General features: G+C 52.1%; 2 protein-coding genes across 11 annotated transcripts in view; one reads left to right on the forward strand and one right to left on the reverse strand.

Moving 5' to 3' along the window:
- The window catches only part of LOC142575689 (uncharacterized), a 107139-nt gene that overhangs the window by 39237 nt on the left and 46566 nt on the right, over positions 1 to 21336 (forward strand). Inside the window, exon 5 of one of the 9 annotated variants that reach the window (XR_012826700.1) lies at positions 7787 to 8172. The exons of the other annotated variants lie outside the window; for them this stretch is intronic. The gene's annotated coding sequence lies outside the window, so the exon portion shown is untranslated. Of the gene's footprint in view, positions 1 to 7786; positions 8173 to 21336 lie in introns of those variants that run through there. 9 annotated transcript variants of the gene reach the window in all.
- The window catches only part of LOC142575687 (uncharacterized), a 29723-nt gene continuing 25970 nt past the window's right edge, over positions 17584 to 21336 (reverse strand). For both annotated transcript variants that reach the window (XM_075685236.1, XM_075685235.1), the window contains 2 exons: positions 18903 to 19023; positions 17584 to 17780 (listed from right to left, as the gene is read on the reverse strand). In XM_075685236.1, coding sequence (XP_075541351.1) covers positions 17623 to 17780; positions 18903 to 19023 — 279 coding nt within the window. In that variant the 3' untranslated portion in view covers positions 17584 to 17622. The remainder of the gene's footprint in view (positions 17781 to 18902; positions 19024 to 21336) is intronic.

The raw sequence follows: 21336 nt of genomic DNA on the forward strand, positions 1-21336 counted from the left end.
TCGGTGAATTGCTTCGAGACAAGACAGGCCTGGCAGGCTCGATGTTGACGGCATCCTCAGACTATGTTAGTCGGGTCTCACGGCCGGCTGACATGAACCAGACCGATGCCAACACTGTCCTCATCAACCACAGCTGGTGGTATCCGGGGGTGGCGGGCCAACGACGCCGGCAGCTGAACGTAGGCACCCGGACGACCCAGTACTACCCGACCACGCTTTCCGAGAACCAGCTGGACCGGCGAGCAGGAAATCTTCTGGTGCCCCCGGAGGATAGCCGCAGAAGAGGAGACGTGTGCGCGACTGTGATCCCAGAACCATCGGACGATTCCAGCCCGGACTACTCTCTGCCTTCTTCCCCCTACTCGCCGAGGAGCCCTAGTGCCAGTGGCAGTCCGCCTGAGGCCAGTGCTGACCAAAGCCCAGGTAGTGGTGAGGAGTCGATGGAGGTGGTGGATGATCCTGATGTGATCCTTGCGGGGCTGGATGCTCCAGGTGGGAGGGTGGTCCAGTGTGCGGCCGCGGATGGCCCGGGTGTGGCTCTGCCGGTTCGGGGTGTCTCCGTGGTCCCCAGCATTGCGACGGGGGAGGTTGATGTGGTGGTGGCGGACTGTCGGCGGGATGCCATAACTGTGAACTATGCCAGGTCTGTACCAATAACATATGTCAAACAAGACAAGAGGGAGAAGGAAGGCGGTGTGTTCCAGATTGGCGGAAGACCGGTTTCCGCGCGCCTGGCCGACGCCCTCAAACCTCTGGCATCTGGCGGTGGACCACCCGTCCCTATTGCAGAAGGGTTCACCAGCCAGGTGGTGGGTGAGTGGTTTCCGGCAGAGGGCTATGGCGTGCCGGCTGTCCAACGCTATCGCAGCTGGGGACCGCCAAAGGTAGCCTTCGGTTCCAAACCCCCTTCAGCTGTGGGTACTCCTGTATCCGCTACTCCTCTTGCTTGTACTGAGGTAACAGACTGGGAGCGCCGACCGGTCATTATCCCCCGAGCGGACATAACCGCTGACGGCCTTGACAAGACCACAGCCGACAAACTGGCCATCAGTGTTCCGCCGAGACCCACGACCTGTGAGGCTCTGGCTCTGAAGATGGGACTGATGTTAGGGTGGGCCCGGTTTGAGAACTCTCAGCCTTCTCAGACCAATGTCCTCAGAGGCCAGTCCCAGGTCCATGAGCCGAAGACCAGAATGGTCAGGAACGGCGAGGTCCGGCGGCTGGTGAATGCCACCGGCCGACCGCGTGAGGACTGTGGAGGACTGACCCGGCCCTGTTTCCCCTTCATGAGAGGCTGTCAACGCGGGAAAATCAAGTTCCTCTCGAATTACCTCATTCTCCCGAACTGTGTCGAGCGTGATCGCTCATTCAAGTTTGCTGCCTGCTACATCATCCCGTTTCTACCCTGGCCTTGTGCAAACCTGAGTCTGGCCATAGATACGGAGGTGGATGGAGCATCTGGGCCGGCGAAGCAGATCTTCTCCTGGTACGGAACCACCACATATGTGCCAGGGGAAACCTGTCTGAACATCGTCATTCATCAAACTGGGGCGACAGACTGTATGAACAAGAGAGGCGTCAGCCCGGCTCTGGCTATCCAGCCGACAGCCGGTGGCCTGGCTGTGGAGCACTGGGTGCCCTTCTCCAAGATCCACGTGAACTGTCGTCCCGATGAGAACTACTACATTCCCGCAGCGACCTTCGCTCTGTCTTGGTCTCTGACCATAGACGTGTCCACTGTTCGTGACACGATGGCCAAGATTACGCGGAGCGGACTGTGGGACAATGTAGAACGATGGGTCACCGAGGGCCCGGTGTGGTTTTCAAATCATACCGGTGTCATGACCACATCCCGTGCCATCCTCTGCCCTGCCGACAGTGAAGACCCTCCTCCGGAGTCTTTCGGAGGAGGGCCTAGCTTTCGGTCTGCCTCCATCGTGCCTGTTATGCACCGGTGCTGGGGCCCTGAGGGTAGTAGGCTCGAGCACATCCCCCCGGATGTGTACTGGTGCGACACAGAACTGCTGACAGACTGGACCATCTGCCAGCCTAACATCGAGACCCTGAGCGCGATCAACGCTGGTTACTACAAATGTGACAATCCCATCTGGTACCAGGTCATTGCGTTGGATCAATGCCTCCTGAGTCCCACTCAGTTTGTGGTGGCTGAGAGGTTGTTCGCGGGATGGCACCTGTTGCATGGCAGAGTAGGTCTGCCGGTGAACAGCTTCATCAAGCACGCCGAGGAAGATCGTCCCAACAAGGGCGAGTGTGCTTATGTGCGGAGCTTGTTCGGCAATGGAGACTGTGATCCGGCAGCCGGTGCGGGGACTGTTGATGCCATCCGGACCTGAGCGGTCGGAGGTACTCTTCTGACATCCGTGACCGGGGAGCGAATGCTGTCTAGGCGCGAGTGTCCTCAGAGTTGGGAACCCCAAGTGTATGATGTCGCAACGGGCAATGCGGCGTTCAACACAACTCCTACTCCTATGACGGACCTGTTCCTGCACAAGTACATTGACTCAGTGCCCCGTGAGTTCGCCCCCTTCATGGTCACGCACCAGATCACGGCGAACAGTGACTATTGCGAAGGCACCAAGGTTGATCTGCCCACAGGTACCTATGGCCCGTACATCTACGGGGCTGCCGGGACTTATGACTCTGTCGAGTTCTTCGACATCGTGCAAGTGAACGAGCGGTCATTTTGGCAAAACCGGTTGATGCACAGTGTGCCAGGGTACCAGCTCAGGTCCTATAAGTCGGGTGCAGTGGAGCCAGGCGCGCCGCAGCCGGGATGGGCGCCCATAACTGTGGTGCGAGGGGCGGACGATTGGGGCGGCGCCCCGTTTCTCCTAGACATTGGCGCCTGGCCCTACCCCTTCTTTTCGACCACGTGGGCAGGGTGGCAAGACTTTGAGACCAGAGATGTGATGGCTCTGCTCCACGACGGCGGGACTGATGCCTGGGACACGACTCTCCAGAATGGGGTAGGAGGGCGGTCCGCCGGCGTGGGGTATGACCCGGCGAAGACGCCATATCCTATAGCGGCAGGGAAGGGGCCGCCTCTTGGGCCGGGTCTGGCCTATTTCCTTGCCCTGGCGGGAAACGAAGCGGGGGGGGGGCGACAAAAAGGACTCCACGAAGCAGGAGAATGCCTCAGGCGGGCAGCCAAACGGTGGCGAGACTACCGGAGCCGAGGTCCTCTCAAACACTTCCCCCCCCGGCCCCTCTCAACAGTGGAGGAAGTGGTACGAGTCCAGCACAGTAGAGAGGCTGGAGTATGGGCTGCTGGACTTCACAGACGTAGTTCTTGACAGCGAAGCATGTGAGGCGGTGGCAGACGCCATTTGTGAGACTATTGACAACGGCAAGCTCGAGGACTTTGCAGCCTTGGTGGTAACAAGTGTTGTGCGCGGATTGGGCTATGACCCCGCTTTTCTAGCGTGTGTCTACAGCGGGGCCAACCTCTACGGGCGGGAGCCACCAGACTGTTTGAAACCCCTTTACGCTGCCAACACATCTTTGTTGCCGGACAAGTGGCTACCCCGTTTGACTATTGCGGAACTGTGCAGCCGTGTGGCTAAGTGCCACCCCGTGATTAAGGCCAAGTCCGCAGAGCCTACGGACGGACAACTCGATGTTCTGTTGTCGGATGTCTATGATGATGTGCTAGCCCAGACCCTCTACCCTCCTAGGACTAAGGCCGACATGGCCATTAGAAATTTAAGGAAGGGTGACATGCTCAGCTTTATGAGGAGGGAGTCATTGCTGGACGTGGGTGTGCGAGTCTTGAAACTTTGTCGAGGATTGGACCATGTGACTACCTGCAACCTACTGATAGCAGCCATATGTTTCAGGGACCGATGGTGGGAGATCTTGGAAGCGAGTGGGGCCTTTCGAGGTGACGCCGAACACTATCGGGCTAGCTGCAAAACTGTCGGATTTAGTGAAAAAGACGAACAATGAGTTAAGCGCTGACGATCGCGTCTCCCTCTACGAATGCGCCTCACTATATGGGGCCATGTGTCCGCCAGTGTCGGACTGGGACCCGATCCAAGAAACCCGAGAACTGGCGTCTGGAGGCCAGACCCCCCATGGACTCTTGGACGGCACCTGGCTCCCTCCCAGTGCTGTGGTTCGCCAGATCCGTGACCTTGTGAGATACCCTGGGGCAAAAAGGCCGGAAGGCCGAAGCTTTCAGGAGTGGCTGGCCTCCTCTGAATGGGAGAGATCGGGGGCCGCTTCCGTCGGGCGTGTTCATTACGCCATCGAGGCAGACGGAAGAGAAACGGACCGGCTCATTCAAGGCGCGCAAGAACCTGGTGCTCGATGTGGTCCCCTTTGATGAGTTAGAGGACTCAGTGAGACACCACGACACACAGGACAACAAAACGTTAGTCAAAAGTAAGTTCGGGAAGATAAGGCTGGCGGTCTCCGCCCCCCTCGAAGTCTACCTTCAGCAGGCTTACCTGTTTGCTGTCTCTGGAAGTGCCTACCTCCAATGGCCTGGCAATACTCTCGAAGAAAGTGTCGTTCAAGAAATGACTCGCAACGAGAGGACGTTTTCTCTGATGAAGGAGTGACGCTTCTCGTTGCCTTATGATTTCGCGAGATTTGACCATCAGCCAACTACGGAGGAGGTTGTGGCTTTCCAGCAGATAACCTTTGAGCGCGCACAGGCCAAGGCAGCCCCCCAACAGAAGACGGACGTTGCTCTTTTTGAGTCACTGTTAGAGGCTGGTTTTAGGCGTGCGACACTGACGTCTCCCCCCGGCCTGGGTGCACAACAAACTTTCCCAGTGCTAGGAGGACTGATGTCGGGCTTGCGTTCTACTTCCGCCGTCGGCAGTGGATGGAACGCCGTCTTGGGAGAAACCACTCGGGACATTGCAAACAGGTTTCGACGACACGGCCGCCCCTTGGATACGTGGCAGATCGTGCGGGGGGATGACACCCAAGTGGTGTCGGACAATTACAACGACGTCCTGGCGGTAAAACTAGGATACGACCTCTTGGGAGCCGAAGCTAATGAGAGCAAGTTTACGCTCCGGCGAGAGCAGACTGAATTCCTAAGGGTCGAAACTAGTGACAGGGCGCGTGCGTACCCCTGCCACACAATCCCCCTCCTGTATCAGCGACATCCCTGGAGTGCCCGCCCGCCCACGGGAGATGCCTCAGTGTCCCGGGTAGACAAAGTAGGCAGCGTATTAGCCCGCCGTCTGCAGGAACCAGCCCTCCAGCGGTTTGTGGACTACGTGTGTGACCACATGTTGGGCATGATGAAAGTGGACATCCGCCTGGCATCGATCCCCACCACCCTGGGCGGGTTAGGGCTACGTACCTGGGACGGGAAATGGCATGTCAAAACGTGGTCTGCTTCTCCCCCAGTCCCAGTCACCAACAAGACAGACTTCCGCCCGCGACAAGAGATGCAGCGCTACGCTTCGATGGGCGTGCGCATCCGGCCAGGCGAAGCTTCCCGCCTGGCTGAGCGGACGCAGCTGGCTCTTGATGATGTTTTGGAGCTTCCCGGGGTAGTTCGCCGTACTAGGCGGGCCGAGCTCGCAGGGCGGAAGATAGTGAAAACAGATCTAGAAGAAGCAATCGCAATGACAACTTAGACTTTTAGTTAGCTTTTTTCCTTCTGCAAGAGCAATTGTGTGAAGACCAGTGTGTTATTCAATAAATGAAAGCGTCCATGTTTTTTCTATGCTAACTCCTTGTTGGTTCAGTGTTTGCTCACATTGTACTTTTTTGATGACCGTTGACGTAACCGTTGGGTGGGCCTCCGATGATAAATTTCCGGCGATTTTTGTAGTGCAGTAACTCGCTAGGTGGAGGTGGTTTCATGAAAGTACAGCACAAAGCCATAAAATAAAACTCGTATGATTACTCCTTTCTTTTTTTTTTTTGGTTCTGTGTAGCTTCGGATAGCTTCGGCCTATCCTCGTGTGGATGTCTTTTTTTTTTCTTTTCATAGAAGTGCTGTGATACGACTGAAGTTGCCCTATACAACGCTTCATCGGAATGCGACACTTGGCACATGGCGTGTCGGCGCCTGTCGGTATACATGTAGCTCGAGTATATATAGAGCTTGTGTGACATGCATATATTATTCAACGTCGGTGTATAGTAACTCGCTTTCCTCGCTCGCTTATTAATGACAACTGAAACTGATTTACCGATCTTTGGTTCACTGCAATGCTTTAGCACGCCGCATGCACATCTAATATGGTGCTGATTCGATATACAAGCATTCAGGGTGTCGTATTAAAAAGTGCGAAATATAAGTCTCCAAGTTGCGGTGTTTGTTGTTGACTTCGCCGCTTTGTCCGCCAATATAAAGAGATCGTAGAGGCTACGTCGCGACTCGCTTAGGAAACGCGCTATCTAAGAAACGTGTAAAAACAACGGACGCAGAGCCCAACGACGCTGCAATAATATGTTCTTGAGTTGAGCTAGATGCCGCATAATAATAAAAAAAAGAAACTAAAAAAAAAGAATATGTATATTTAAACAGAAGCAGAAGAATGCTGACTACGAGCTGGGCTCTTCTGTTCTATTTGCATTCTGCGGATTCATGTTTCTTAACGTACATAACTGCATGGCTGGCTCTTCGTGAAACGCAGTTAAGGGTCTTCGCTCGCTTTTGTCTCTTGTTCGACTAGCTTTATTTATTAATTTTTTTACTTGCGTAGCCGCTTTCCTCGTTGATGTTGCAATTATGCAGAACTCTCCAAGCATATATGTTAAATATCGATTTAACTGCGCGACGTACACTCGGGCTACATTTGACATTGCTCAACCATCGAATATGGCGGGTACATAATATGTATTTTCTGTGTACCATGTTGCCCTTATAGTTCTCTATTATTTTATTTTACTTGTAAAATCATAACGTGGGTGACGAATGAATTATGTGCCAGAAAAGCTAACCGTAGCGCGTTCACGGATAAGACGACAGCATATATAGAGCGCGTGGCGCTTAGAATCTTCCTCTATATTGACTGATATCGTATGTCGTGTCAGCACAAGAGCACTGCTCACTAGGATGTAATGGCAGAGTGCCACCCATGTCCACCACTGAGGCACCCGCGGAATATATTTCTCAGAGGTGTGTGTCTGTGTGCGGGGGGGGGGGGTTGTCCGCTATACGTACCGTTGTGCAGGCGTTGTTGCCCGGCCGGCCTTTCCGCCTGTGCCGCAGTTTTGCGATCAGCGCGAGTGCCGGACATACAGTACGTATCACAGCTGCACACTTTCGAAACCGCCGGAGAAAGTGGCCATTTGGGGCCTATCTTTCATCAAACAGTAATCTGCGTCTGGCGTTCATTTCCTTTCTATAAAACTCTGCCGTCGCTAAAAGCTTGCTGTCGGGAGCACCGTGTCACTCTGACTCTCGCATGCCCTTCGATATGTGAAAGTACCAGTAGTGCCGTGTTAAAAGGAAAGCCAAGATTAAAGACGACGATTATCGGTGGTAGACAGGCCCACCGAAGTGCGCGATTTTTCTTTTTTGATGGCACCTTCGGCTGGTCCTTTCGGAGCGGTGCTCGCTGGGCTGCTCTCGCGAGCAGCGTTGTCTTCTAAAGAGCGTGCGCGCCTTACGTCCGGCTGTTTCTGTTCCATATATGGCTCTCCTCGCGCGTCGAGCGCTCTCAGGCACTCCGAGCCACGAGACGTTCATTTGAGGAATCGCCAGTCCTCGGGATTGGCCAGTCGTTTCAGCGAGTGCGAGAGAGAAAGTCTGGGGGCGTTTGCGCCTGAAATTTCTCCCTTTGCCTAGGTACCACGGAGGAGCAGTTTCTTTGGTCGTTCTGTCCCTAGGCGTGCCCTGGCGTGCCGGTATTTTGCCATGTGTCGGCTGGCGATCCGTGCGTCGTGTACAAGTTTTCCTCGTGCGTCTCCTTGGGTGTTGCTGGCGCAGTGCACTGGCACGAACGATTGTTGTCGTTTGGTCAGTGGTCTCCCGTGAAGGCGAGTATGATATGGCGTTGCCCTGTCACTACCAGCGTCACACGTATACTTCTGATCTCGATCGGTACCGATCCGGATCGAAATTCTCGACTGTGATTGGGTCTCCCGCTCATTTTGTCCAAAGGAGGCAATCGCGACCGCGAAATTCGATCAGAATCGGGCGTCATCGTGATGAGCAGTGAGCCGGAACACAAAATACACACACAGCGCACTGTTACGTTTCGCCTACGACGCGCGGTATAGCCGGCGCGGATGCAACGGACGCCGGGGCTTCGTTCAAAGCGGCAGACATTTTGGCCCGTTCGGCGCCGCCGCTACGCCTCCCCGCCAAGCGCGTCCAGGCATGTTCCAATGCCACGTGTCTTCGTGTGCGTATGTGTGTGTGTGTGCATGTTGGTGCCCACGCTTGTCGAAGCGCGGCAGCCGGGGAGAGGAGCTCCCCCAACTGTGAAGCGAGGAGGTCTGAGCGGCGCCGGCCCGGCGGATGCGTCACCTACTCGTCCCAACGTGCTCGAGCGGCGCCGGCCCGGCGGATGCGTCACCTATTCTTCCCAACGTGCCCGAGCGGCGCCGGCCTGGCAGATGCGCCACCTACTCATCCCAACGTGCCCGAGCGGCACAGTCACGTGCGCGTCTATAGAGGCGTTCCTTCTTGCCCTCAACTGCGAGAGTATAAAAGCAGCTGCCCCCGGACGCCAAGAGAGAGGCTCCGATTTCTTCTGTTGAGTAACGTGCTCTCCAGTCTCTCCACTTCGGTCGACCTGACCGCCCGCTCTTTTACGATGCTAGAATAAACAAGTTGTTCTGTTACCAGTCGACTCATGCTTTGCCGGGACCTTCGGATGCTTCCAGTTGTGCCCCAGGCCGCCAGGCCAACGCTACCCTTGGGGCTTGCGACCCAGGTGCAACAACGGGCGTCAGCGCTGAGGTTCCAACAACTGTCTGCCAGCGGTGGGATCGCGACAACGGAGGCCAGCAGCGAAGATATGCGGTTGACTGTATGCTGAGCACCACAACGACCATCCGGGAGCAGTGCAACGAGCCCTGTGTGATGACTGGTTGCCTGCAGCGGAACGACTGCGCTGAGTTCTTGGCTGCGAGGTTTGGTGAGTGCGGGACTTTCTTCTTCTGAGCTTTGCCAGGCTTTTGTTAGTGTCAGAAACAGAGCTGGTAATTGTGGTTGTCGTTGCTGCCGGGTTAGTTTGCGGCAAGACAATAATAGGCAGTAGAGAAAGCAGCATTCAGAGCAGCCATGGATTTGAAGTCGTTGCGCAAACCTAAATTGCTGGAGCTTGCAAGAGAGTTGGGTCTGGATGTCTCAGACAAACTCAGAAAACCAGAACTGCTAAGGGCTATTCTTGAGTTAGAAGCTGAGGATGACGAGCTGTCGGAATGCCTTGAGACCATTGAGGAGAGGGAGACGGCAAAAAGACAGGAGCGCGAAATTAAAGAACAGAAAGAGAAAGAAGAGCGTGAACGTAAAGAACAGAAAGAGCGAGAGCAACAAGAGCGCGACCGTCAACACGCTTTGGAAATGAAGCGTCTCGAGGTAGAGATGGAACGCGCTCGTAATGGAAGTCAGGCACACGGTGCAGGAGAACGCGTATTGTTCAAAATGACTGACCTGATGCGGCCGTTTAAGCTTGGAGAGGACATTGGTTTGTTCCTGGTTAACTTTGAGCGAACGTGCGAGAAGCAGGGGTTCTCTCGGGAAACGTGGCCACAGCGCTTGCTCACTTTGTTACCCGGCGAGGCGGCCGACGTAGTCGCTCGCTTGAATAGAGAGGAGGCAGAGGATTTCGACAAAGTGAAATCGAGTCTGCTAAAAGAGTACAGGCTGTCAGCGGAGGCGTTCCGTCGGAAGTTTCGGGAAAATGAGAAAGGCAGAAGTGAGTCATACACAGAGTTTGCGTACAGGCTTATGTCAAACATGCAGGAGTGGCTCAAAGAAGAGAAAGCGTTTGGTGACCACGAGAAAGTTCTGCAGTGTTTCGGGCTAGAACAGTTTTATAGTCGGTTACCTGAGAACGTGCGATACTGGGTCTTGGATAGGCCAGACGTTAGTACAGTGGCTAAAGCCGCCGAGCTAGCCGAGGAGTTTGTGACGCGTCGGGCTCGCGGAGCTAAGGACGGTCAAAAGGGTGAATTTGGCTCCAAGTTTGAGAGGCCAAAGTTCACACCCATGAGAGCAAAGGGGAACACACGTAGTGCGGATGCGAGTGAAAGCAGTCCGACCGAACCTAAGGAGACGGCGGCAGCCGAAGCCGAACGCAGAAAGCGGTTCGAGACGAGGCAAGCGCGCGTGTGTTATACGTGCCAGAAGCCGGGTCACTTTTCGGCGCAGTGTCCGGAAACAAAACCAAAAGTTGTGTTTTTGTCATTATGCAGCACTGACGAGAACATGAAGCTTCTCGAGCCTTACATGCGAGACCTCCTCGTGAACGGGAAAGAGTGCCGAGTGCTTCGCGATTCCGCAGCTACAATGGATGTAGTTCACCCCTCTTACGTAGAACCCCATATGTTCACGGGCGAGTGCGCATGGATCAAGCAAGCCGTGGAAGCTCATAGCGTGTGTCTGCACGTAGCAAAAGTGCTTATTGAAGGACCTTTCGGAGCACTTGAGACGGAGGCCGCAGTGTCATCTATGCTGCCCCCCCCAGTACCCGTACCTATTTTCGAACAGGTCCGATCACCTCCTGCGCGAGAAGGGGCTTTTGTTTGGTGAGGCTAGCGTTCAGCCCTTAACCAGATCGAAGGTTCGGGAGCTCGCTGCAAAGGCGGTAGTTGCGGGGCCGACGTTGTCAAACAATGAAAAAGGGTCAGAGGCGCAGCAAGCTGATATTCAGAGCACGCCCGAACTGAATAAAATTGAGTCTGTAGCGTTGAAGGCGCCAGATACTGGAGAGGAAATGCCCGACACGGGAAAGTTAGAAGAGCTATCTACTGATTTGCTCATCGCGCCTACGTCAGACGGACTTGATAGGTTGCTAAAAGTCAGCCGGTCGGCTTTGATAGCCGAGCAAAAGAAGGATGGTAGCCTAGAAAACATACGCTGCAATGTCAAGGAAGGTATCGCCAGGAAAAATGCGCGTTTTGTGGAAAGAGGTGGAGTCCTGTACCGGAAGTATCTAGACCGCAGAGGAGTGGAGTTCGATCAGCTGATCGTTCCTCAGTGCTACCGTCAGGATCTGTTGCGCTTGTCGCACGGGGGTTCGTGGTCCGGACACCTAGGAGTTAAGAAAACTAAGGACCGTCTCTTGCAAGAGTACTATTGGCCAGGGTGTTTTCGGGACGCAGACCGTTTCGTGAGGACATGTGACACCTGTCAGCGGGTGGGCAAACCAGGGGACAAATCGAGGGCGCCGTTGAAGTTGGTACCTATCATTACGGAGCCTTTTAGACGGCTCGTTATTGATACTGTGGGACCTCTGCCGGTAACAGCCACGGGGTACAGACGCATTTTGACTGTGATCTGCCCAGCGACAAAGTTCCCTGAAGCAGTGCCGCTTAAAGAACTCAGCTCGGTTGAGATAGTCAATGCACTACTGTCCATATTTGCGCGAGTTGGTTTTCCTGCGGAAATCCAGTCAGATCAGGGCACGGTGTTTACGAGCGCTTTGACGACGACTTTTCTCGAAAGGTGTGGGGTAAAGCTGTTACACAGCTCAGTGTACCACCCACAATCGAATTCCGTTGAGAAGCTCCACTCCGTCATGAAGCGCGGGTTGAGAGCATTGTGTTTTGAACATCAAACTGACTGGGAGCTGTGTCTGCCTGGGGTGATGTTTGCATTACGGACCGCGCCGCATGCGGCTACGGGGTTTTCGCCAGCTGAGCTGGTGTACGGTCGCTCGCTGCGATCTCCGCTTCGCATGCTTCGAGAATCGTGGGAAGGCAGGGGCGACGACCCAGTCGTGGTGGAGTACGTGCTTAAGCTCCTCGAACGCTTAAGAAGGGCACAGGAGTTGTCAGGTGAAGCAATGGCAAAGGCCCAGCAGAGGGCCAAGGTTTATTATGATCGGACAGCCAGGGCCCGTCGTTTTGAGGTGGGCGATGAGGTCATGATATTGCGCACATCGCTAAAAAACAAACTAGACGTGCAGTGGGAGGGCCCAGCACGGATTGTGCAAAAACTGTCGGACGTTAACTACGTGGTGAGTCTGCCAGGAAAGCGGAAAGCACAGCTAGTTTACCACTGTAATCTGCTCAAACCTTATAGACAAAGGGAAGCAGTGGTGTGCATGTTGGTAAACATTCCCGAAGAGCTTCCGGTCGAGCTTCCGGGACTAGGCTCAGTGACGAACAGGAAAGACACCGATCAAGTCATTAGTGACTTAATCAGTAGAGCATCGCTGTCGCCTGAGCAGAAAACCGAACTACACCAGCTCTTACAAGAGTTTCAAGGTCTGTTCTCTGAGAGGCCTGGTAGGACTTCTGTCCTTACTCATGACATAGAACTTACCTCCCCAGAGCCAGTACGATCCAAGGCGTATCGGGTGTCACCCCGCCAGAGCGATATTATGGAGGCTGAGGTAAAGAAAATGCTACAGCTCGGAGTTATTGAGGCGGGTGAGAGTGATTATACCTCCCCTTTGATTTTAGTTGAGGTACCGGGCAAGGAACCTCGTCCTTGCGTCGACTACCGCAGGCTTAATTCCATCACTAAGGATCAAATTTATCCGATCCCTAACATCGAGGAGCGCCTTGAGAAAGTTAGTAGCGCTCAGTTTATTTCCACCCTAGATCTTGTCAGGGGTTATTGGCAGGTTCCACTTACAGAAGAGGCTAGTAGGTATGCGGCGTTCATTTCACCAATGGGAACATTCCGTCCTAAAGTGTTGAGTTTTGGTTTGAAGAACGCGCCATACTGCTTTTCAAGCCTCATGGATAAAGTGTTGCGGGGACAGCAAGAATTCGCTTTACCGTATCTAGACGACGTAGCGATATTCTCCGCATCCTGGTCTGAGCATATGGCCCACTTGCGGGCAGTGCTAACCCGCCTGCGCGAAGCGGGCTTGACAGTCAAGGCTCCTAAGTGCCAGTTAGCACAGGCCGAGGTTGTCTACCTCGGTCACGTGATTGGTCAGGGTCGTCGCCGCCCCTCTGAAATAAAGGTGGCCGCTGTGCGAGACTTCCCGCAACCGCGCACGAAGACCGATATTCGGTTGTTCTTAGGTGTCGCCGGCTACTATCAGAGGTACATCCCCAGGTACTCTGATATCGCGGCTCCCCTGACGGATGCTCTAAGAAAGACAGAGCCGCAAACAGTCGTCTGGGACGAGACAAAGGAAAGAGCTTTTAGCGCCCTAAAGAGTGCCCTAACAAGCCAGCCTGTGCTACGATCGCCAGACTATACAAAAGGGTTCGTTGTTCAGTGCGATGCTAGTGAGCGAGGCATGGGCGTTGTACTGTGCCAACGGGAAAATGGAGAAGTGGAACACCCCGTCCTGTATGCTAGTCGTAAGCTGACCAGTCGTGAGCAGGCGTATAGCGCCACCGAGAAAGAGTGTGCGTGTCTCGTGTGGGCCGTTCAGAAATTGTCATGCTATCTAGCCGGCTCGAGGTTTATCATTGAGACGGATCACTGCCCTCTCCAATGGCTGCAGACCATCTCTCCCAAAAATGGCCGCCTCCTGCGCTGGAGCCTCGCTTTGCAACAATATTCCTTTGAGGTGCGTTACAAAAAGGGGAGTCTCAACGGTAACGCCGATGGCTTAAGTCGAAGCCCCTAACGTAGGAATCAGCCTCAAAATTGTTTGTTACTGATGTTTTTCTTCCTGAGGCAGGATTTTTAACATATTGCTTTTGTTTAGTGTTTCAAAGTGATGACGTGCTTTCTAGTGCAATTTTCCAATTTGTGGACGCGTTCTGAGTGCTGCTAGACTACTGTAAGGAACTAGGCAGTGGTATAAAAGGGGAAAGAGCCTGGCAGGGCTTTGTGAGGGTTGTGCCGTGCTTGCTGACTGAGCGGTTCAGTTTCGGCGTAGTTCTAACGCTTGCCGGGAACGAGAACAAAAATGTGAACTCTCCCGAAGTCACTTTGCAGTGTCCTGTGCGAACCTGAACGAGAGAACGAGGCCTTCTCTGTGCGCTGCGCTCAAGAAACGTCGAGGGACGCTCGACTTCGGTTATGAGCATCATCGAGCGACATCCCTCCGGACAGCGGATGCAGTCCCCTGACCATCGGGATCTCCTTCCCCCGGCGGGGCGGTCTGTTACGTTTCGCCTACGACGCGCGGTATAGCCGGCGCGGATGCAACGGACGCCGGGGCTTCGTTCAAAGCGGCAGACATTTTGGCCCGTTCGGCGCCGCCGCTACGCCTCCCCGCCAAGCGCGTCCAGGCATGTTCCAATGCCACGTGTCTTCGTGTGCGTATGTGTGTGTGTGTGCATGTTGGTGCCCACGCTTGTCGAAGCGCGGCAGCCGGGGAGAGGAGCTCCCCCAACTGTGAAGCGAGGAGGTCTGAGCGGCGCCGGCCCGGCGGATGCGTCACCTACTCGTCCCAACGTGTCCGAGCGGCGCCGGCCCGGCGGATGCGTCACCTATTCTTCCCAACGTGCCCGAGCGGCGCCGGCCTGGCGGATGCGCCACCTACTCATCCCAACGTGCCCGAGCGGCACAGTCACGTGCGCGTCTATAGAGGCGTTCCTTCTTGCCCTCAACTGCGAGAGTATAAAAGCAGCTGCCCCCGGACGCCAAGAGAGAGGCTCCGATTTCTTCTGTTGAGTAACGTGCTCTCCAGTCTCTCCACTTCGGTCGACCTGACCGCCCGCTCTTTTACGATGCTAGAATAAACAAGTTGTTCTGTTACCAGTCGACTCATGCTTTGCCGGGACCTTCGGATGCTTCCAGTTGTGCCCCAGGCCGCCAGGCCAACGCTACCCTTGGGGCTTGCGACCCAGGTGCAACAACGGGCGTCAGCGCTGAGGTTCCAACAGCACACTGTCAACAGTTTCATTGCGAAAGCATTGCAACCTTTCAAGATTAGAGCATGGCACTAGTCACTTGATAGATATAGCGTATATTACATATATAGCAAAATATATAGCATCTTCACAGTTTGCCCTGTGTGTGCCTTTTCGTTCCTTGCTTGTGCCCCTGTCACACTGGTATCTTACCGTCCTCGCGAATTTTTCCATGCGTCGAACGCTTCGAGAGGGCTCAGTTGCGCGTTATTCAATTGCCATAATTTAAACTTTAAAATACTACTGACTTGTAGCGTGGGGTCTCTTTTTCATGTTTCTGTGTCTTCGTCCGCTTCCGCTGCTGCCTTAGTATGTCAAACGGCAAACTTCTGACTGCTGTTGCAGAAGTCTTGGCGGCACAAGTTGGCGTCTGGACGTAATAATATTTAAGTCCAGCACGCTTAGGCCTCCGCCACTCCAATCTACGGGCCATCCTGCTTCCAGCTTTGATCTCCCCACTACCCCTTGGGTGCCCTTGGGATCCTGCGCCGCGTGCTTTATTGTAACCTCAGGACCTCTCCTGAGGCCTCCGGTTGCATGTGCCCTCCTGGAGCAGTGCTTGTAAAAAATCCAATCTGTCGTCGCGACTTAAAAGGCGACCCGCGACTTATACAACACCAGTCAGAACCTTGCCTGTCGAACCAAGTGATTCTCACCTAATTATTTAAATGATTAAGCGACTTCTGTAGGTGTCGGTCAATGTCATATTAAGCGACTGGCGAATTTGTTCCCTTTACTGGACGGATCCTGCATCTCGGCATGCATTTTGTAGCTGTGTATTCGTATAGATGTAGGAGCTCGGTGGGAGATCCATCAGTGCAGGCAGCATGCGCTAACACCATGTGGCAGATACTGCTTGATGATTTCTAGTATATCATACCCGCGCGCAGCTATCGTGTGCGCCACAGATAAGTTACTTGGCTCAGCCATAAGTTCCAGCTTTGCTCCGACACCACGTAAGTGCTGGTTTCCCATGTCTGTCTGTCCACCCAGTTCTTTCAGCTGACAACGACCGCTGCCATCACTGATTTTCATTTTTCGTTGCCAGGATCGTGATCCCCACCTTCACATTGCATTAGTACAAATAATAAGAAAACTTTGACCACTATTGTCACCTCTTTGATTAAAGTTCAGGTCCCTGCAATAATGGGCATTTCTCTGTTCAGCTACCCACAGCACTAGCTATTAAGCAGTTTTGTTCCATTGTATATCTATCATGAAAAACTAGCATCAGCATACATAATTACGGACACTATGATTCAATTATGCACTCAGCATCTCTGTAAACTTGCAACATTCACCCTCTCAAGCATAAAGCGCACTCTCAAGGGCCATCATAAAACAATATCCATACATTTCTTTTCTTGGGCGTTCTTCGAAAGTATATTTTTTTCACTAGAAGGTTGGTAACAATGAGCACCTCACCGTCCTGGGCTACCAGTTTGGTGCAATGTCCCACTCATTATATAAATCTGATAGATGGATCGTCATTTGAAGAAAACCAATTTTTTAACAAATGGTCCATTCTGCGTTATGGTTCTACCTACCTGTCTTCGTACCTCGCTTGTGTTCGGTTGGCTACTGGCACGGCTAGTAGCGGCTGCGATACTGACTTTTCTTGATGGCGCTAGCTATGCACCATATTTAGCAGTCTCAATGAAAAACTGGCGCATTTTTAAAATCCTCAAATCTAAGCCGACCTAGAGTTAGGAATATAAATGTATGAAAAAAAAACTATCGGTCTACATTCGAATAAATACGGCATACACTTCACTATCACTAATACTGCTTCACCTTTCTGGTGAAACTGCAGCCCCCTTTTTTTTTTTCTTTACTGCGACTCCGAGTATAAGCCCGAGTATAAGCGCTGGTGTGGACGACTGTTATTCATTACGATTTAGAATGAAACCGGCTTGGTCCCAATTCGGTTACTGAATCAATTACATATATTTATGACCTCTTCATGACGATGTTTCCATCCCAAACAAATGTTGTAAATAATATTGCTTGCTAGAAAGAGAAGCAATAATGAGGCACATAGCCTTCACGTGGATTTCAACTGCCGTTGGCAAGACACTACCAAAGGGTCACTGCAAGTTCTTTTCAGGGTCAGCATGGAGAGCAATTTGTAAGCGGGGTTAACATATCGCAACGTATTCATTCACCAGGCATAGGTATACTCATACCATTAGAAATAGCCAAGTTGGTTACCTCCTTCTCTTAAGTAAAATGAACTTCGTCGTGTCTATATATTTAAATATATTGTGTCTGTGCAAGGTTTTCGCAGTGGAAATGAACAGTCATCAACGCATGGGGACTGCTTCGTCCCCCCTCCCTAGCTGCGTGTAGGGCAAGAGGCAAACACCCCAGCTCGGTGGAATAGTTTTCAATTAATCGCAGTGGAAACTGAACAAAACATGTCTGTGGTGCTTCTAATGTGCTTGTCCTCATATCGTCGCACGTATGCGCACACTTGCGACTAAGCTTTTAGTCACACACAATAATATTTTAACTGAAGAGGTAGAGGCAACTCAATATAAATGTCAAATATGGGTAACTCTGGTAACGACACTTTAGGTGGGAGGAGTTCACTTCAGCATCGCTCGAGGAGGCTCTGCTGCGCTCCCCCCCCCCCCCCCCACCTCTTGGTCACGGCCTATGGCGAAAATTACATTTTATTTACAGACCCTGCACAAAATAGTTGACCAGCTTCCTAGCGAGCTCATCCGTGATGCCACGGTATGTGGCTGTTATAAGAGTCTCTTCCTTTTCGGTTCCGTCATGCTGACGGGTCGTCTTGTGGTCGAGGTCAACTCTGATCTTGAGCGACGCAAGGTCTGGAAAAACAATTTTTTTTTATTCGAGTGTTTATTCTAGGGTGGTTGCTTGGGGTAGTAGGTAATTCACGATAAAAAACGACGTACAGCCCGAAAGACAAGGACTGCAGGAGACGACATACACAGCGCAGTGTGTGTAGTCTCGCAGTCCTTGTCCTCTACGCTGTACGTAGTTTTTTATCATGTTTTTATCATTAGGATTGCCAACAACTTATCCTAGAAGGAAATGGATCAACAGTCAGTAAAGTCTTTTTCGGTGTAAGGAGGCTCGGTTAAAGGGTCCATGAACCACCTCTTGGGCTTGCTAAGAAAACACAGACCCAATAGCTGTCATCAATCATGAAGGGTGTTTTGCGCGTCTTCCTACTGTTACTGTGTGAAGTAAATGAAAATCTGCTTGCGATATTATAATAATTACGTACAATAATAATTACAGCCCATGCTCGGCCTCAAGGGTGAATGAGCAAGCAGCACGGCCTTAAAAATGGTAAAATGGTCCATTGTACAAGTCTAAAAAATTGCAGTTAGAGCGTGCAATTACGACTAAGAATAATAAATAAGAGCAGTCTTCGAAAGTGTCTATCGCACGGCCATCATCAGCTTAGTTCCTAGTGTCGCTAGCAAGTTCTATAGCAATGAAAATGCAATGAATATTAAGTGCAGGCCGTGGCACAGTTAACATTCATGGTGCAATTAGGAGCGTTCCCAATAATTGTTGGGTTCTGATTTGTTTGGATGTTAAGAAGTTTTGTAGAATGTTTCCCCTGTATCTTCAGTGGACTAAACATGAAGCCTTGCTTACAGTTGATTAAAATTAGGGGCAAGTTATGGACCAGGTTTAGACGAAGTTTCAAGCACGTGAAATAACTAGAGCCTCAGCAGTAGTAAATTATGTATGCAAGGGCTCTGGAGCGTTCATGTTCTAGAGCACCACTGCAGTGCGATGCGCCCAAAACAATGCAGGCACTGGATTACCCACATTATGAGCTCTGCTCACTTCTATGTAGGCGCAGTTGGTCATGCGTGTCTGTTGGTGCAGAATGTCAAACTCTTCTATGGAATCGTATCATATACAGGGAATTCTATGGAATCATAGATATTGAGATACAGGGAATATCTTACCACTTTGAACTGGTTTCTCTGAGTGGCCAAAGGTTGCCACGTTGGCCATAGCATCAGATGCCACCTTTTCGTCAATGACATGCAAGGTCGCACTCCTATTGTCAGCACGGCTGACATCCACCTGCAGAAGGAATATTTCTTTCAGTCTTTCTGCTCTCTTACAACAAGGTGCCATGAGTAAATGCACACCTTAGCAAGATCTAACATACGTGAGCATATTAAAGAATATAATAAAATAACGGGAGTTATGGCTATTTCATTTCTGAACTAAATTTGGCGGTCGCGGTAGCTGATGCTTCCGAAGCATTGCACGACCAGTGAAAAGAACTATGCGGTGTACGAGTAGCGTGTGTCTGTCGACATCCAGTGCACCAAAATCCCGGTGGCGTTCTAACAATTGCTAGTGGGTACAGTGGGGCGGGACGTTTGTGGCGCTCGATGTTTCTGTGCAGGCGCGAGCAAGAGCGAGTGGGAGAGAGAAATTCTATCTTCGGGCCTTTGCTCCTTGAATACGCGACTCTGCCTAGGCATTAAGGAGGAGGTTTCTTGGCACGCGTTGTAGAATTGTCCCCTAGACATGCCGGCATTATGGAGTGCAGTCGAGTTTGTTTATGCTCCGCCACTGGCTGCCCGTGCGTGTGGCAGTGGGCATGGGCGCCCCGTTTGGTGATCACTGTGTCTGAAGGGGCAAGGTTTTGACTGATGTTGTATAAGTCGCGGGCAGCTTTTTTTTTTGTCGCAACCATAGATTGCATTCTTTACAAGCACTGCTCCAGGAAGGCACATGTAACGAGCTAATGGAGGCCTCATGAGAGCACCTGAGATTATAATAAAGCAGGCGGCGCAGGTGTTCCATGAGTTGGGGCCGTGCCGGCCTCGGCGAGTCCCAACCCAAGGACCAGTCCGGTTTCTAGCATGGTGTCCTCGTTTCTGCTTTGGTGTCTTGGAGGAGCCGCCAGTAATGCGAAATAATGACACGTTGCTACCATCACTAAAAAACACAGTTGAACAAATTACGTCCAGCCGCCAACTTGCAACGGTAACTTTAGCACTACCGTACTCCGTGAATTCTGCCGGCACGCCTAGGGACAAATGCATACAACACGCGCTGAGAAACCCCTTTGTAGTGCCTAGGCCACCTAGGCAGAGTCATATTCAAGGAGCAATAGTCCCCACTTTCCCTCTCTCGCACCCGCTCTTACTCGCGCATGCGTGCTAATGTCCTCCGTCTCAGCAAGTGCACGTCCCGCTGTAGCCACTAACAATTGTCGATACGCAGGCCATCCCGACGCTATGCCAAAAAGATGCGGTGGCGCTGCCATCGGGAGTCACTCACGCGGTAGGCACTCCGCTGAGCCAGTGTGCTTACATCGTTTTTTGCTGGGTTTTCGCAGGTGCGTGTGCGATTCAGAGGTTTACAACGAAGGAAGGGCAGTACGCTGACAAGATGCATTGTGGTGGGTTGCGCCGTACAACACGAGTGGCTGACTCATCGAACATGCGCCAAACGTTTGATAACAGTTAAGCTTCTATGTTATTTTTCGAGGCATGCATTAGCCAACAAGTTGCTTAGGACTGTTAATAGCCTCTTGTTTAAATTTCTTACTCCACTGTAGGGGAGCTTGAATAGGATTAGCTTTGAACGTAGGTGCAGCGAACAGAACGTCACATCAGCCGTGTAGATATGAAACAGATTCGCATACAGAGGCTGCGTAGCCACTGCAGTGTGAATATCATAACCACGTCCGTACCTTTTCCAAATGTGAAATGTAAAGTGCAGAGATGGCCATTCACGCCAGCACGAATGAAAGCGTGATTTCGGCGATGCTTTAAACGTAGGAGCAGGATACACGTGGTGTGATCCCACGTCTGACTTACCCCAACAACCACGAGAACAATTTCTAAACCATTGTGACAAAATAGAACTTCATATCAGAGTACTCCTGTATCATTGTGCGACAGCTGGTGCGATCCGATGGCCGCCTCCAAAGGCGCCGCTGGTTCCTACGTTCACATTCCTTATTGGCAACTCCAGAAGCCGTTAGAAGTGCTGGCGACACTGTCTAAATAAACGAAGATGGCTACGTTGGGGCACAATAACGTAAAGCTGTTCCAAGCTTTTCTATTCCAATTCTGAATCAGCCCTCCGCGATTGGTCAACAACTTTTTTGGGTGACCCCCACTTCGCCTGTCAGTCACACGATGTCATAGAAACCGCGATAACTCCCCATCTGATATGGCGTGTACACTCTGATTATGCATGATTAGACCGAGCAAAAGAAAAATAGTTATTTCTTGTTTGACACCTTTTCGTCATTAGCCCTCGGCTATTGCTCAAAAGTTTTCGGGCTGCACCTACTTCACCTGGCTGTCACGTGACGTCCCAACACCGGGAAAACTCACCACGTCAAAGTGACGTGTCCGCGTCAAAGAT

The sequence above is a fragment of the Dermacentor variabilis genome, chromosome 3 (assembly GCF_050947875.1).
Source record: "Dermacentor variabilis isolate Ectoservices chromosome 3, ASM5094787v1, whole genome shotgun sequence".
NCBI lineage: Eukaryota > Metazoa > Arthropoda > Arachnida > Ixodida > Ixodidae > Dermacentor > Dermacentor variabilis.